This window comes from Euleptes europaea, chromosome 16, assembly GCF_029931775.1.
Source record: "Euleptes europaea isolate rEulEur1 chromosome 16, rEulEur1.hap1, whole genome shotgun sequence".
NCBI lineage: Eukaryota > Metazoa > Chordata > Lepidosauria > Squamata > Sphaerodactylidae > Euleptes > Euleptes europaea.
The window spans coordinates 21,262,514-21,279,156 of record NC_079327.1 but is presented as its reverse complement, the minus strand read 5'-3'; the positions used below and the strand labels follow the sequence as shown (position 1 = coordinate 21,279,156).

General features: G+C 42.5%; 1 protein-coding gene across 1 annotated transcript in view; it reads left to right on the top strand.

Moving 5' to 3' along the window:
* The first annotated feature begins 4,424 nt into the window (after positions 1-4,424).
* The window catches only part of LOC130488109 (solute carrier family 15 member 1-like), a 36,800-nt gene continuing 24,581 nt past the window's right edge, over positions 4,425-16,643 (top strand). The window contains exons 1-8 of the mRNA XM_056861690.1: positions 4,425-4,484; positions 5,846-5,930; positions 6,017-6,158; positions 8,832-8,951; positions 11,430-11,529; positions 12,258-12,348; positions 13,096-13,179; positions 16,533-16,615. Coding sequence (XP_056717668.1) covers positions 4,425-4,484; positions 5,846-5,930; positions 6,017-6,158; positions 8,832-8,951; positions 11,430-11,529; positions 12,258-12,348; positions 13,096-13,179; positions 16,533-16,615 — 765 coding nt within the window. The remainder of the gene's footprint in view (positions 4,485-5,845; positions 5,931-6,016; positions 6,159-8,831; positions 8,952-11,429; positions 11,530-12,257; positions 12,349-13,095; positions 13,180-16,532; positions 16,616-16,643) is intronic.

Here is a 16,643-nt window from a genome sequence, read left to right as displayed (position 1 = left end):
CCCAGGTCATGTCTACTGAGCAGTTACTCTATTGCTTCCTGAGAAGGCTAGTCTATGCCATGGCATAAATACTTCAGATTCTATAGAATCTTCACAACCTCCTGCATGAAAACAGTGGAGATGAATGTGGGTATAAGCCTTCCCCCAGGTCTCATTTGGCTTTTGCAATCTTTTGGCCTTCATCAAGTAATAATTGTGAGACAGGTTCCATACTATGGGTGTAATACAGTTACTGGCTTAATCAGAAACTGATAAGTGAGTATCCCAAGAAAGGAATGCAATTATGACAAAGTGAATAGGTGTTAAAAAAACATTTCTTCTGATGCATTCAAATGCATGGATTGCTATATGGTTCAGATCAGTTTTATTATCTTATAAAGAGAAATTGAACAGCTACTGATCCTTGTATCCCTGAAGACTCAACCGAAGGAACGCGTGCAACCACGTCTTCCTTTCCTCTTCTTCATTTATTTGTGCAACTTCAGGTTGCAAAACCTTTAAAAAAAACCTATGTGGGGCAACTAGCAGCTCCCTGGAGTTGTTTCTTTGAAAATGATGTCTGTAAGAGGCTTTAGCTCCTTTTCTTTCCTGCACTGAATTGGGCCTGTGCATGTACCTAAGTTCCCAGTAGAGAACTCCTGCAACAAACATAGGAAAAGTCCATGTAGGAAATATGTGGACTGTGTAGTATGTTAATTGGCCCTTAGCAGCACAAGATAATGACTTTGTAATCGTAAAGATTAGATGTCTCTCATTCCTTTTTGTCTTGATGGCTGTAGTTATAACAAGCTCCCTGCTGAATGGTTATATGTAAATAAGACAGTTATATGGGTTGTGGGTCATTGTACCTTGTGTGTGGGCAACAGACTCAGAAGCTGTCTTCACCACAAAAGACAATACGAGAGAATTTAAGCATTGTTTTGTTCACGGGAAATGACAAATCAAGTAAAGAATTAGATGGGATGACTATGCAGTGTTTAGTAATTGTTGCATTTAAAATAGTTTCCAATCAATTTTCCATTTTTATTATATGTCTTAGTACTTGCTTTGCAGTAGACAAACGCTGAATACTTGACATTAAGTCATTCTTAATGCAGCGATGAAAGGCTTGTTTTATATACCGTGTATTTTTCCTTCCACAATCCCTGGTATACAGCAGTCTTTTCAAATCATGCTTTGCTTTGCCACGAGGAACGATTGCATCTAGATTTATTTTATTTATTTATTAAATTTATACCCTGCCCTCCCCAGCACTGCCCTCTGTGCATGTATCCCCTGCAGGTGCCCAAATTTCAGTGCTTGGTCTTCCTACTGCAACCTTTCTCATGCAGCCTTCTGCATACCTTCTGTTGGGTTCTCACTAAAGCTGTATTTTCACATGTAGGAGAACAAAAGGGTGCCAACTCCAGGGTGGAAAATTCCTGGAGATGTGGGTATGCAGCTTGGGGAGGGAGCTCTGATGGGATGGGATGCCAATGAATCCACCCTCCAAATCTGCCATTTTCTCCATGGGAACGGATCTCTGTAGTCTGGAGATCAGTTGTAATTCTGAGAGAACTCCAGCCCGCCCACCTGGAGGTTGGCAACTTTCAAAGGAATGCATCACTTCAGACAGCAGGATGTGCATTCCAGTGCTGAATGCTCCTTTACATGGAAAACCTCTTAAGTAGCAAACTACCACTGCAGGGAGAAATCTTTTGCTTGTTGTGCTGCTTTTCTATTGCAGGGAGTTCTCCACACGAGTAAGCATTCAAACGTGCGATCCTCCACCTGAAGTCTGATATGGTACATTCCTATCTACTACCTCATTCCAGGTGGAACCTGGAGTTCTCCTGGAATTACAAGAGATCTCCAGACTACCGAGATGTTTCCATGGAGGAAATGATAGCTTGAAAGAGCAGACTGTATGATGTACCATAGAGTCTAGGAGAAATGGAAGTCCTAGAGTGACATCTCATCCCTGCTGAACTCCACCTCCCCTGGCACTGCCCATTTTTTCAGTAATTTTTCAAACCAGAGCTGGCAATCCTATCTTATTCCTATGTATGTGTCAATCAAGGTCTCAGTTCCTCATAGAATCATAGAGTTGGAAGGGACCACCAAGGTCATCTAGTCCAACCCCCTGCACAATTCAGGAAATTCACAACTACCTCCCCCCCCACACCCCCAGTGGCCCCTACTCCATGTCCAGAAGATGGCCAAGATGCCCTCCCTCTCATGATCTGTCTAAGGTCATGCCCTCTCTTCCTCTTGTGACTACAGTTCAAAGGACACACCTGTAAGAGGTTTGATATCAGACTGTGGTAGGTATCTCCTGTGTAATGTCTGTTTTGCTCCCAATCCTGAATGTCTCTGAGGACCAGACTCATATTTTTTTCTTCAGAATTCTTATATCCTCCGCTGCTTCTTGATATTTGACGTTTGGGGGGAAAGAGAGAGGATTTTTACAGAAATATTATTACTGCAGAGAGTACTCCAGTAAGGCAGTTCAGCATATTTACAACACAGGTTTAAACTCTGTGGTGCTGTAGTTTGGGGGTGGAGGGGAATCGAAGACAGAGCTTCACTGAGTTACAGTTCCCACTGTTTTTATTCATTCCCCTCCCCAAATGACTATGTAGCTTTGACTATATGGGACTGACTATGTAGAGACTTACTCTCCAGTTATTGGATATACAGCAATACGCACTTTGATGAGTATAGCAACATCCAGAAAGATGCATATACTCCAACTTGATGGAAAACAGCCTTCTTAAATGGAGAACTAACAGAAGAGATCTACATGAAAGTTCCACCTGGACTAAAAGATTCTGTCAATAATCAACAAGTTTGCAAACTTCAGAAAACATTGTATGGACTAAAGCAGTCAGCCAGAGCATGGAATCAGAAACTGACAACACTGTTAAAAGATCAAGGATTCAAACAAGGAAATATAGAAAAATGTTTGTTCAGAAGAAAGAAAAATGGACAATGCCAATACATACTTACATTTGTAGGTGATATCCTGATATGTTGTGAAACAGAATCAGCAGCAAAGGAAATAGCTGATAAACTAAATCAACTCAGTAGTAGAAAAGGGCAAGAGTCCAGTAGCACCTTAAAGACTAGCAAAAATATTTTCTGGTAGGGTATGAGCTTTTGTGAGCCACAGCTCACTTCTTCAGATACAGCTAGAATGTTTATCCATCTGTCTTTAAGTAGAGGAGAGTGGATTCAGACAAGCATTAGTATGTAAATGTTAACAGTATGTAAATGTGAATAGCAGGCGTGATGGGATTAGGTGTGGTATGCAGAAGAGTCTGTGATGTCCAGGGGAGAGATGGGTGTGGAGAAATCAGCATTGGTAAATCAACTCACCCTGACCTGGATGGCCCAGGCTAGCCTGATCTTGTCACATCTCAGAAGCTAAGCAGGGTCAGCCCTGGTTAGTATTTGGATGGGAGACCACCAAGGAAGTCCAGGGTTGCTGTGCAGAGGAAGGCACTGGCAAACCACCTCTGTTAGTCTCTTGCCATGAAAACCCCAAAAGGGGTCTCCATCAGTCGGCTGCGACTTGAAGGCACTTTACACACACACACACACACAAATCAACTCAGTGAAAGATAAGCAACAAAAGGGGATTATAAACGTAAAATACTGTACATCAAAAGAAATGGTGGCTGACATACTAACAAAACCAATCAACAATCAGTTTGAGTATTTGCGTGATAAGTTGTGTTTGCATGCCTGACGACGACTAAAACTTGAAAAGGGGTTTGTTGGGAATTGGACGACGAGTTCTGTCTGGATCAGGAATGCTAGTTAAATGTGTTTATTTATTTGCATGATTTCAGGGAACGGTGCTGCAGCACATAGTGTTATTTGATCAGTTGGCCGTGTGACATTCTGCTGCGTTCTGAGGGGCGGCAGTTAAACTGCCGTTTTAAGTGGTCGAGACAGACTGGCTATGAAAGAGGACATACTCCTCAAACCATAAGCGACAAGACAGCTGTTGTTATGTATCCCATGTTTACCCTCCCTATAATAAGCAAACGTTTGTTAAGTTAAAAGAAAACTACAAGTTCAGAGTCGTTTACTTGGTGTGCTGGTGTGCAAAAACCCACAAGATCACGGTCTATCTAATATTCAAACTCAACAGAAATGAGCAGATGTCTGACCCAGCTTTCTTTCTCGGTTCACCCAGGTAACCAAGTGCTTGGCGGTATAAAGAGAGCTGCCAAAGGTTTTTTTTTATTGGGAGCTGGTTACAGCCCTCTCCCATCCTGTGGTTTGTAGCAACCAGAACCACGGCCTTCCTTAGAAGCCCATTGGTAGGGTTGCCAATCTCCAGGTACTAGCTGGAGTTCTCCTGCTATTACAGCTGATCTCCAGACGACAGAGATCAGTTCACCTGGAGGAAATGGCCGCTTTGGCAATTGGACTCTATGGCATTGAAGTCCCTCCCCAAACCCCGCCCTCCTCAGGCTCCGCCCCAAAAACCTCCTGTCAGTGGCGAAGAGGGACCTGGCAATCCTATTCTATGTGTTTATATACGAGTTACAGCCTTAACTGTAAAGTACTTATACATTTCCTCAGGGATTTCACAGGCAATTGCTTCCATTTTATCTACATTCAAGCTTGTTGGAAATATGACCCCCAAATCCCTTCAGGGGCTTGTTGGTTTTTTAAAAGTCTGTAATACATAAAATACAGCTAAGATCTTATTTTCTCAGTAGTACAGTAAAACTATAGACTTGTGTGTTTTCTAACGTTACATTTGTGAAAGCTGCTTACGGATTTTCACATTCTTTCTTTCCCCTCTAGAGAAAGAAAAAGGACCTAGAAAATCGGTGGTAAGTGTTTTTGATAAGTACTATGGATTGGATCCAGATGAAAGAGAGGGGTAATTTCCACCAGTTCTCCCTTCCTGCTGCAGACTCCTGATTTGCCTCTCATGCTTCTTCTTGAGGATTCCCTGGACCCCAGAAGCAGCATTTTGGGGAGATCCGTGGTTTGCAGTGGGGAGGGGGAGGAAGGAAAATTGTTTTAGCAGAATGTATGAGCGCCAGCATGGTGTAATGGTTAAGAGCGGCAGACTCTTAATCTGGAGAACTGGGTTTGATTTCCTGCTCCTCTACATGAAGCTTGCTGGGTGATCTTAGGCAAATCACAGTTCTCTCAGAACTCTCTCAGCCCACATGGAGGCAGGCAATTGCAAACCACCTCTGAACATGTCTTTCCTTGAAAACCTTACAGGGTTGCCATATGTCAGCTGTGACTTAGCACACACACGCGCACACACACACACACACTATTATGTATATAAATTAAATATTATTTAGTTTTGCAAACTTTATATTTTTAGTACATTTTATTTTCTTAGTTGCTAAGCCACTGGAGGCTAAGGGGTAAGAATGAGTAGAAATCTGCATAAATTATGTTTAGGGCAACAATGGTAATTGGTATGTTATTGATGCATTTATTTTGCTACATTTGGGTTCTGCTTATCTTCTATTAAGTTCGGACCAGTAGGCATGCCATGCCTAGCTGATCTCCCATCCTCTTAGGCTGCCACCTGTTGAAACCTAGCGATGAAAGCCATGTCATGTGTTCAAGCTGTTCTATAGGCACATGCATTTCCCCATATTCACATGAGGATGGTAGCATTATATGTTCACATTCCTGACACCAGGTTACCAAAATATTTGGGCTTATATGTTGACTTATAGTCAGACAACAGAAAATAAATATGTTGCTGTTACAATCAGCTGTGCTTATTCTCTGTTTTCATTTGCCTGAAATTATATTCACTTAATTGGTCGTAAATTGTTGTGGTTCAATTTCTTCTCTCTCTCTGCTCTATCAGCCAGGTTGCTTTGGTTACCCAATCAGTATCTTCTTCATAGTCGTCAGTGAATTCTGCGAAAGATTCTCCTATTATGGAATGCGAGGTGATTTTTTGTTTCTTTGACTCTTGTTAGAAATTGGTGCCTACCGAATGGTTCTTTTCTAATCCCTTCTTGTTTCCTTCCAACAGCTGTGCTTGTCCTCTATTTCAAGTATTTTCTCGACTGGAATGATGATCTTTCTACAGCAATATTCCATACATTTGTTGCCCTCTGCTTTTTAACGCCTATCCTTGGAGCACTTATAGCTGACTCCTTTTTGGGAAAGTTCAAGTGAGTGCAAACTTAGAATGCGAAATAATTACACTGGAGGGACAACCGATCAGAGTGAAGAAACATATTCATTGGACCTGAGCGGTTTGGTTGTCATCATGTGGCTTTCTCCACTTCCCTCTTTTCTGCTGCAGTCCCCGAAAAGCCACTTTTGAGGATCAGATGCCCTTTGGATGGCATGCGATGTAGAGGGAGGGCGTGTGTGAGAGTCTGTAATAACGTTCACCCTTCCCATGTTGCAGCAGAAGGCACTTCTGCTACAGCAAGGCCACATTTGGATCCAAGCCATTGTTCTGACATTACGAAATTACTTCAGGTGGCAAAACAATACTTTTGTGCAACTAATTTAATTAATACAGACTTATACCAGCTCCCTGCTCTTGGCGGTGTGCAACTGACATCTGCACCCACCGTCAAGAGCTTTGGTGTGATCCCGGATACCTCCTTCTCTGTGGAGGCCCAGGTCACATCCATGGTCAAGGTGGTTTTTTTCCATCTACACGGGGCCCTGCAGCTGGCGCCCTATCTCTCCTGCCCTGACCTAGCCACAGTGATCCATGCGACAGTCAACTCTAGGCTAGACTACTGTAACTCGCTCTATGTAGGGCTACCCTTGAGACTGATTCGGCGGCTCCAGCTGGTACAGAACGCGGCGGTGAGACTCCTCACAGGGGTCTCGCCCCGAGAGCGTATAAAGCCAGTGCTCTGCCAACTGCACTGGCTCCAGCTGGAGTATCGGATCAGGTTCAAGGTGCTGGTTTTGACCTTTCAAAGCCTTACACAGTCTGGGACCTTTGTATCTTCAGGAATGCCTCTCCTGGTATACCCCCCCCCCCGAAGGTCTCTACGGTCATCTGATAACAACTTACTGGTGGTCCCTGGCCCTAAGTGTGCGGCTGTCCTTGACGAGAGCCAGGGCCTTTTCAGCCCTGGCACCGGCCTGGTGGGATGCTCTGTCTGGTGACACAGGGCCCTGCGAGACCTTAAAGAGTTCTGCAGGGCCTGCAAGACAGCTATTCTGCTAGGCCTATTGTGTCACCTGCTGGCCTCCCTGTCCCCCACCCCCTGTTATATTAATGATGTCAACTGAGGGGTAACCTGCTGCTTATATCCGGCAACATGAGTACTATTTAAGTGCCATCTGTAGTTTCTGTAGTTTTTAAGTTTTAAATTGGGATTTTATTGTTCTAAATTTAGATTCTTTTGGCTAATTTTATTATTGATTATATTAATGTAACTTATATGATGTTACCTGCTCTGAGCCTGGCTTTGGCTGGGGAGGGTGGGATATAAATAAATAAATGTGTGTGCTGACATCAATGCTTGGCTCAAGAATAAAACAAAAATTGGAGTTATTTTCTCTCTCTTTCTGGCTGCCATTCTGTCCTTTTAACAGATGCCAGCCAGCCACAACATAAATGTGCCTTTCCTTAGTAAGGTGATGCATCCAATTTCTGCATCTGTTGAATTTCTGCCTGTCTTGCTTCTGTAAAGGTTTGACACTACTCATATTCTTGTTATGGCAAGTTTTATATTTTTGTTCTTGACAAGTTTTAATCATGTAAACGAATGTAACAAACTTTTGTGTGTGTGTGAAATACAACTTTTAAAAAAGTATTTATTGTTTTTTTTAAATCTCTTACACCGATAGAAACTGAAGCATGGGCTACCAAAGAAATTTATCGTTTTGAAAAAGTGAAGAGCGAGAGAGAGTTTGTTAGTTATTACGAGTATCAGAAGCTTTGTCGTAACAATTTAAGAGAAGCCCTGGCTCTTATGTTGCAAGCTCTTGTGGAGCAATTTTGGAGTTTTCTTCTTACTTCATTGAACTGGGAACTCTGGTTAGTGGGAGAGAGTAGGTGCCACGTATGAAACCTTGTGTATGTACAAATTGTGTAGCGGTGTCTTAAGATGTAATCGATCTGCGAGCTCTTGAAATAATGATAGTCAACTCATTTCTGTGTGCCTTTGTCGATGGTGACCCACTTCTTTATGAAATGGTTTCTTGGGATTTATGAGCAATCAAAGAACTTTTTGCATTAAGTGACTTTTGTTTTTTCATTGCATTTATTTTAAAATTGGTGTGCATAACAGTGCACCAAATTGAAAAGTCCCTAGAGTTCTTTTAATTTTTTTAAAATAGAAAATCAGCTCATCGAATGCAACCTGAGAACAGAAACAGGTTGCTGAATGTAGATGTGCTTGACTGAGTGCATACAAACCAGCGTTACCCAAATGAAATTATGTGGGTATTTACAAGTGTGCATAGGCTTTCCATGCTCCATGGATTTGCTGCAGAAAGCACCACGTAACACCAATGTGCACACAGCAACAACAGTGTGAAGTGTGACATTGTCTATAGTTCAAACTAAAATTGGTCAAAATCTATTAGATGTACCTTCAGGCAAGTATGGTCAGGTTTAGACTGTTAATCTCACTCTATTTTTCATATCTGACAATAATGTACACGGTCACATTCACATATAGGGGTTGTGGGTGAAGCAGGAATAGCCCAGCCATCGGATATTGAACTGACATTCAGTGATATTTACATATGCCTCACAATAGGAGCTTGTATCTTGTCATGGATTACTTGTCCAAACAGTGAAGAACATGTTCAAGAGAGAAACAGCTGTTAAAAGATGCATCTTTTGTCTGCTTCCTTTCTGATAGGACCATTATTTCCTTGTCCATTGTATACGCAGTGGGTCAAGCAGTCTTGTCAATAAGTTCCATAAGTGAGTTGACAGATGGCGACCGGAATGGAATCCCAGATGATATTAATATTCACATGTAAGTTACAGCACTTATTTCTCATTTTACACACAAATGCACATTGGGACATGCTAGAGAATCAGTGTACCACAAATACTATATTTACTGTGGCTTTATCTGCTGTAACCTTGGCTCTTTCTCTTTGCTACATGATAGGAGTAATATGCTGATGCAAAGTCTACCGAGCATTAACAATAAAACTGCAGATCTGATTTGATGAAGGAAGTATAGTAATTGGTTCTTGTAGGTTATCCGGGCTGTGTGACCGTGGTCTTGGTATCCGGTCACACAGCCCGGATAACCTACAAGAACCAATGAACTCTGACCGTGAAAGCCTTTGACAATATTTTGAAGTATAGTAATCCTCATGTTAGCGTCACACACTGAAAGATCTGCAAGACTTTAAATGTTGCTTTTGTATGTGTGTGTGAAGTGCCATCAAGTCGCTTACGACTCTCGGCAACCCTGTGAATCCATGTCCTCCAAAACATCCCATCGTCAACAGCCTTGCTCGGGTCTTGTAAACTGAGGGCCTCGGCTTCCTTTAGAGAGTCAATCCATCTCACGTTGGGTCTTCCTCTTTTCCTGCTGCCTTCAGCTTTTCCTAGCTTCTGTATACAACTCTTGTAATCTTCACTGTTACTTTAAGAAATCGTCTGTAGACGATCACCGAAGCTTAATTGCTAGATGTGTATAAATTCAGATAGGCAACCATTTTGCACTTTTAATTTAAATGAGGCATTACAGGTTATTGGAAGCACTTGGCTTTAACATAACAATGCAGGCACATAGAAAGAGGGGGGAAATGTCCACAAAATTAGAACAAACAGGTGTCTGCTGAACAGCAATAGTAAAAATTATAACAATAGGAAGACAGCCTGTCTCACTACTGCGAGGTTGCAAGGCAAGCTGGAATGAAGATGCCAGTTTTGGGACAAAACTTGGGGAAGGGATGTCTGTTATCACTGATCAGGGTGAGACTTGTACTCAGGTGTGTAGTGGTATTCTTATGATTTGGGGTGAGGAAAAGCCTTAATCTGAACAGCTAGAAAGTTAAGTGAGTGTGAACCGGTGGCTGTTTTCTGTGCCGACAGGCTTCTGCTCCCCTGCCTTCAACAGTGTCAACGTAGGATAACAGCTCAGGTGGAGTTGTAAAGCTGGCTAAGAGAGAAACTGCGTTTTTAAAAGGAATGATGGAAAAGCTGCCACTAGGATTTGTTTAGAAATTTTTTTGTGTGCTGCCTCTCCAGGGAACCTGCCCGAGGCTTCTTGCAAAATAAAACACAGCAACATAAAATATTACAAGCTGTTAATTAGAGCAAAGCGTTTATCAAAACCAGGATAAAGCGGGTGGCTGTGAATGGAATCCTGATTTCATGGAACTCACTATGCCTGAACCAAGCCTAGAGCGTTTAAGGCCTTTTATGCATGGCTCTTTCCTTCGCAGTCACCCCTCTGACGACTTCGGGTCTTTGTGTTGATTATGCATGCCGTTTCCAGCTGTCAGAGGTCGCCTCGCTCTCCCCCTGTGTTTCCCTGCGTTTTGCCCGCGTTTTCAGAGACCTGTTTTTATCTCTAATTTGAAAACGCGGGGAAACGCAGGGGGAGAGCGAGGCGACCTCTGATGGTCGGAAACAGCATGCATAATCAAAACACAGACCTGAAGTCATCGGAGGGGTGACGGTGAGGGAAACAGCCGTGCATAAAAGGCCTAAGAGTGCATGGGGCGTCCTGCAGTATTTTGCATATTCATGTTAAGTATTAGATTGCCCCGTTTGGTTTTTGTCTACCAGCACATGCCTATTGCTTAAAGGCGTAATCCATATTCCAATGGAGGCAAGTACACATTTTATTCTTTTTTATATCTCTCTCAACATACTGTTGGGCAGACAGTACTGCCTCTTATTTCATAGCAGTGATCCCTGTGGGCCATTCAGATAACCTGTTCCATATGTGTTTATTCCTTCACCAAATGATGTGAAAGTGTCAGGGTTCATTTTGATTTTGTTTCAGTTCTCGTGATAGTAAGATCCCAGATATAAGAGGATACAACATATTTGTCTTTGTGAGTGATTTACTTCCATGTAACATGTTTGGGATAAGGCTATTAGCGAATTTTCCTTGTATAATGTTGTTGCTCCTTCTGTTTATACACACTTGCTCCTTCTGTTTATACACACAAGTACATAACCCCCCAGCATCACAGTGATCCTTTTTTAGAATGCATATATCATGTGATCCCACTCAAAGCAACTTTCTAGGTTCCAGATTATAACTCATGACATCTTTGGGAAGCATATGGTGGTCTGGTCCATTTTCTCGCCGAACCCACTGGCAAGTTTATCTTGACATCAAAAGCATTTTGTTCATTTTCTCACCAAACCCATTGGCGAGTTTATCTTGACATCGGAAGCATTTTGCAGCTGGAAGAGAACATATCAAGTGAACAGGCTCATGTTCCCCCCTTTTATTTGTCCCTGTTTGTTCTTGTTGCAGTGCTCTTTCTATGGTTGGCTTGGTTCTTATTGCTCTCGGAACTGGTGGGATCAAGCCATGCGTGGCTGCATTTGGAGGGGATCAGTTTGAAGATCATCAGGTACAACAGTATATGCCAAGAAAAGCGTAGAACCCCCCCCCCCCCTTTGTCATTTGCATTGGTGGTTTGGTTAAACTTATCCCTGTTTATAGCAGTCAAGCTATAAATAGTGTTTGTAATGGAAAAGCTAGAAATTGATACAGACAACAAGGGTTGGTTCCAAACTGAATTTTCCATGGGGGAATGGAACTTTCCTGGAGCTCTGTCCCTACAGCCCACTGATTGCTGGCACTTGTTAACAAGGGCTTGACAGTAACTTCCCAAATGCGCTGCCATATTGCTCCTAATATATGGGAAGACTATTTTGGAAAAATCTATTGTTCATCTTCCTTGCCTGCAAACAGTAGTATATATAGTACTGCAGATAACCTTCCTTCTGGGCCCCAAATAACAGAAAAAGGAGTGGCCAGTCTTATTAGAAATCTTAAAACAGGTAAGCCCCCTGGTCCAGATTTCATTGTTAATGAACTCTTTAAGAATAATGTTTCTGGCTGGAGCAAGACTTTAGCACCTTATTTTTCTAATAATAATCCCACTGATTGTCACAAAAATGCTGCTCCTGGGAACAGGAGTCCCTGAGGAACAATATGAGGGGGAATCTGCAGTTGGAATGCGGAATTGGTGGGAGACGCTGGATCAGTTTGTCTATGTGGTGCTTGTTCTCTATAAGTAAATGCTGAACTTAAAAAAAAACACCACAAAATATAATTTTCTTCTTTGTACTCTAGGAAAAACAAAGAAGCACTTTCTTCTCTATATTTTACCTGTCCATCAATGCTGGAAGTCTGATCTCCACCATAATCACCCCAATTCTCAGAGGTAAAATTTATGCTACTTATAGCCAAAAGAAAATCCTTAAAGGATTGAAAGCTTACTTTTTCCATTATAACCATAGCAGTTTTCTTAACAAATGAAGGCAAGGCGTTTTGGAAATGTGTACCATTTAAGAAGGGCACGGTGGTCATTCCATATGTTTGTGATACGACTGTTGTCCAACAACACCTCTACCACCAACTTGTGAATGGCCAGACATGGGTCTATATATTGAGGCGGTCATTGTTAAAACAGTTAAATGGGGTTATGTACTAAAACGTACAGCCAATGGCACAAATTGCTTTGTTGGGATGAAGTTGACTAATCTGTGCCCATTATATTACTATAATTGTCATGAAGTAGTAAACCCAGACCTGGATGGCCCTGGCTAGCCCAATCTCATTATGTCTCAGAATCTAAGCAGGGTGGGCCCTGGTTTGTACTTGGATGGGGGACTACCAAGGAAGTCCAGGGTTTGCTATGCAGAGGCACACAATGAGAAACCACCTCTGTTTGTCTCTTACCTTGAAGCCCCTATGGGATGCCATAAGTGAATTCAACAAATGTATGTAGCTACAGTCCTGAATATATCAAAAAGTGGGCCTGAGAATCTTTCCCCCTCCCCAAACCTGAAGGCTAGGAGGAGAAAAAAGGCACACACCAAAAGATGATGGGTAAAATACAACCTGTACGCACTTCTGCTCTCAGAAAAAGAATTCGTGATGAGATGTTTTATTGTTTTACCTGATTTAGGTAAAGAATGTGGAATTCATGTCAAACAGAAATGTTATCCTCTGGCATTTGGTGTCCCTGCTGTACTAATGGCAATTGCGCTAAGTAAGTTAAATATTTTTTTCACTGATAACCACATTTGCTTTAATTCCATGTGGCTGCATTTGTTTCCAGCCTCTCCTTCTGCCCAGAATTCTGCTCTTGAGGGTCGAGGGGCCTCCGGGAACACCAGGAGGGACAAAATTGGGACCTGTAATAGGAGGGGGGATTGGCAGAAACCGTCAGCAAAATGCCATTATGCTGTAGTTGTCAGTAAAATAGCCCCTTTGGAGTTATATACCATCTATAAAACATTTTATATAAGTTCTCTCTAATTTCATTAGTTATTGTGAATTTGAATTCTTTCTTCCACAAGTTTCCCCATATTTCCAAATCAATATTATATCCTAACTCCTTCATCCATTTCAGCATTGCTGGCTTAATTCTTTCTTGTTCTAAACCACCACTCCTAACCACTTCACCACGCTGGCCACTGGCCACTTTGTTTTGCACCACATATCTCCCATGTGGGGAGCCAAAGCAGCTTACATCATTTTCCGTCTTATCCTCACAACAACCTTGTGAGGTAGGTTGGGCTGAGAGACTATGACTGGCCTAAGGTCATCCAGCAAGCTTCAGTAGCAGAGTGGAGATTTGAACCTGGGTCTCCCAGATCGTAGTCTGACACTCTGAATCATGGAACTGACAAAAAAAATTGGGGGGGGGGGGAGATTTAGCTATTGTGCCACTATCTGAGATGAAAAAAGAGGTACCAGATCAACATCTGAGAATCACTGTTGATGGAAAAATACCTGGCAGCAACTCATTGGGGGGGGGGGGTGACGATATGAAGGAAATGGCTATGCTCAAGACACTTGTGGTGATGCTAAAACAGGAAGAAGCAGGTACCATATCTGCTCTGAGTGGCCAAAAGTGTTAAATGGGAAAAGGCCATTCACAAATGTGTACAATATTATGGGGGGGGGGGGAGTATAGTGGGTAAGAAACTGAAAATGTGTCTCAGTTAAAAATGGGTCTTTTCACAGGTGCCAGAAAAACAATGCAACAGTTAGGAAATGCAGTTGTAAATTGACTTTCCTGTGCGGTGAATTGACTTTGCTGCGTCATCGTCAGTCAATTAAGAGAGCCAGAGACAATCACAGTTACAACTGGATTTCTGTCTTTCACACACGCCAGTGGGAGAAGGGCTCAGAAGGGTTTCAAGTGGCACAAGTGAAATCTGTCATACGCTTTGACTTGAAGCCCCATTCTCCAGTGAGCCTCTGTCCATTTTAATTACTCATTAATGGGGCGGGGGAGGCTTTCTGCTTGCAGCTCTCTCTCTCTCTTTTTTTTTACTATTCCTCCTTTTCTTCCAAAGGATTGAAAAATGTCCTGGAATAGTGCCCTGGTGTTACCATAAACAGGTCCGGGCTCTGGCAGTATCACTGGGAAGGCTTGGTTCAAATTAAGCTGAGTGTGTGTACGGGGAAGGGAAAAACGGGAAAAGAAGAAGGAAAAGGGAACTGGGGAATTGGTAAAAAGGAAGGGAAGGGAAGAAGTGGGAAAGAAAACAGTTCTATTCTCTAGTTTTGTTTTTTAATGGAGAGGAAGAACGGCCCAAAGAATTATGAAGTGGAAGGAGGAAGAGATGACAGGAAGCAGCATCACGGGAAAACTGTACACAGCAGGGAGTTGATGGATAGGAGCACCGTGTGGGAGTTTTCCACATAGGAACAGGCTTATGTGGCTTGCCCGTGGCTGCTGAATCCAACACAGCAGAAATCCCCACCCACCCCCAGCCTTTCAGACGCCAGCAGGCAATAAATGGGTTTGGGAGAGACCTGGCAACCCTAGGAAAAACCAGCCTGCTTCTCAACAGCATTGAACCTGTGGCAAATCATTCATGTGGAGAAGGTCTTAGGCTGCTGTGAGAGGCAAGGGTCTTGACTGAAGCGGCACGTTCTGGCCTGCTATCCAAAGCTTTTCCCGGCAGGGCCTAAGCAGGCTTCAGTCCAGAGAGGGGAAGGGATTAAGCTCATCTGGGTTGTCCTCTTCTCCTGCCGGTGCCCCTCCCCGCTCTAAGTCAGAATGGATGGTGTATTAGAATCGCAGTTACTGGAAAAACTTGGGTGGAACCATGAAAACGTGGTCTTTCCAGCCTAAAATTGTTAAGGTGATATGCCTGTATCATTGTATTAATTCCCAATGACAATAACACAGTAGGAGGTTGAGAGTTCAAAGCAGTTTGTTTATTAGGCCCAATATACACACCGGGTGAGAAGTGCCCCAAATGCGCAGGACAATGCACACACCAGAACAAAGGATTGCAACAATGTTTATAACTTCTGGTCAAGGGTGTTAAAATTACGTCATATAGTGCGTAGAGACACAAAGACCCAATAATGGATACATTTGGATTAGCATATTCTATCAGTGTGGTTTTGAGGCGTGGATTTAGGTGGCTACATGATCTGTAATGGAGAAACGAAACTTAACATTCTCATCTGAGACCCCTAAATCACTGCCTTGGGCCTCATTAGGGTGGCTAGCTGTACCAGGCCTGCAAGGATGATCTCACTGGCACCTGATTCGTAATGGATGCCAGTTTACGCTAACACAGTGACCACACAGGAGTGAATTGGAACCAAAGAATAATACTTGACCCCTTATACATGGGGTATTGCCATTATATATGTGTGCAGAATATGGTATTGTGCTAGATGCTAACCCTTATACCCCGGGCTTAGCATCTTTATAAGTGTGAGTATGCGGACTGAGTAAAAAAGCATACATTTCCAATAACAATGAAGATTATATAGGCATTACAAAGGAACCTTTATTTGAACATAGGAACAAATTGGAGTTAGACCGAAGACTTCCAGGAAGTCTCCAGTTGTGACTCCACATTTATTAAGTATGTGTTTTTTTTATTTGGGGTGGGGATAAACAATCTCAAGAATAAACCAGATTCATACTTGATACAAACAAACTCTGGACTGAGGCTTTATTCAAATAAGGACAGAAGTACACACAGGAAGAGATGTGCTTTGTTCATTCTTCAGGAGACCAAGCCCCAGTCACCCAGGCCCATTTCTCAGGGAATGGATGCACAAATCTTGACGCCCCAGCATGATTCTGTTTCTTAGCTGTGCTCACTGTATATATATATAGTACAATATGATTGCTTTCCTTGTTGTGGCAGTAGTTATGTTCTCCTGGCAACATTTGCAGAAATAGCCTGTGTGAAGCTATTAGAATATAGGTGAAGAGCTCAGCCTTGCTTGCACAAAATCTAAGCTGGGAGACATCCTTTCTATAGCTCCCAGCCAAAGCATTAGGTTCTTCTACTGGCATAGAATTCCTGTCTAATTATAGCAGTTTGAGCAAATCTTGGTGTCTTTTATTTATCTCTACAGTTGTGTTCATAGTTGGAAGTAGAATGTACAAGAAAGTTAAACCTCAAGGCAACGTAATGGTCCAAGTTGCCAAATGCATTGCGGTAAGGTATATACTGTGTGGAAAGCGGA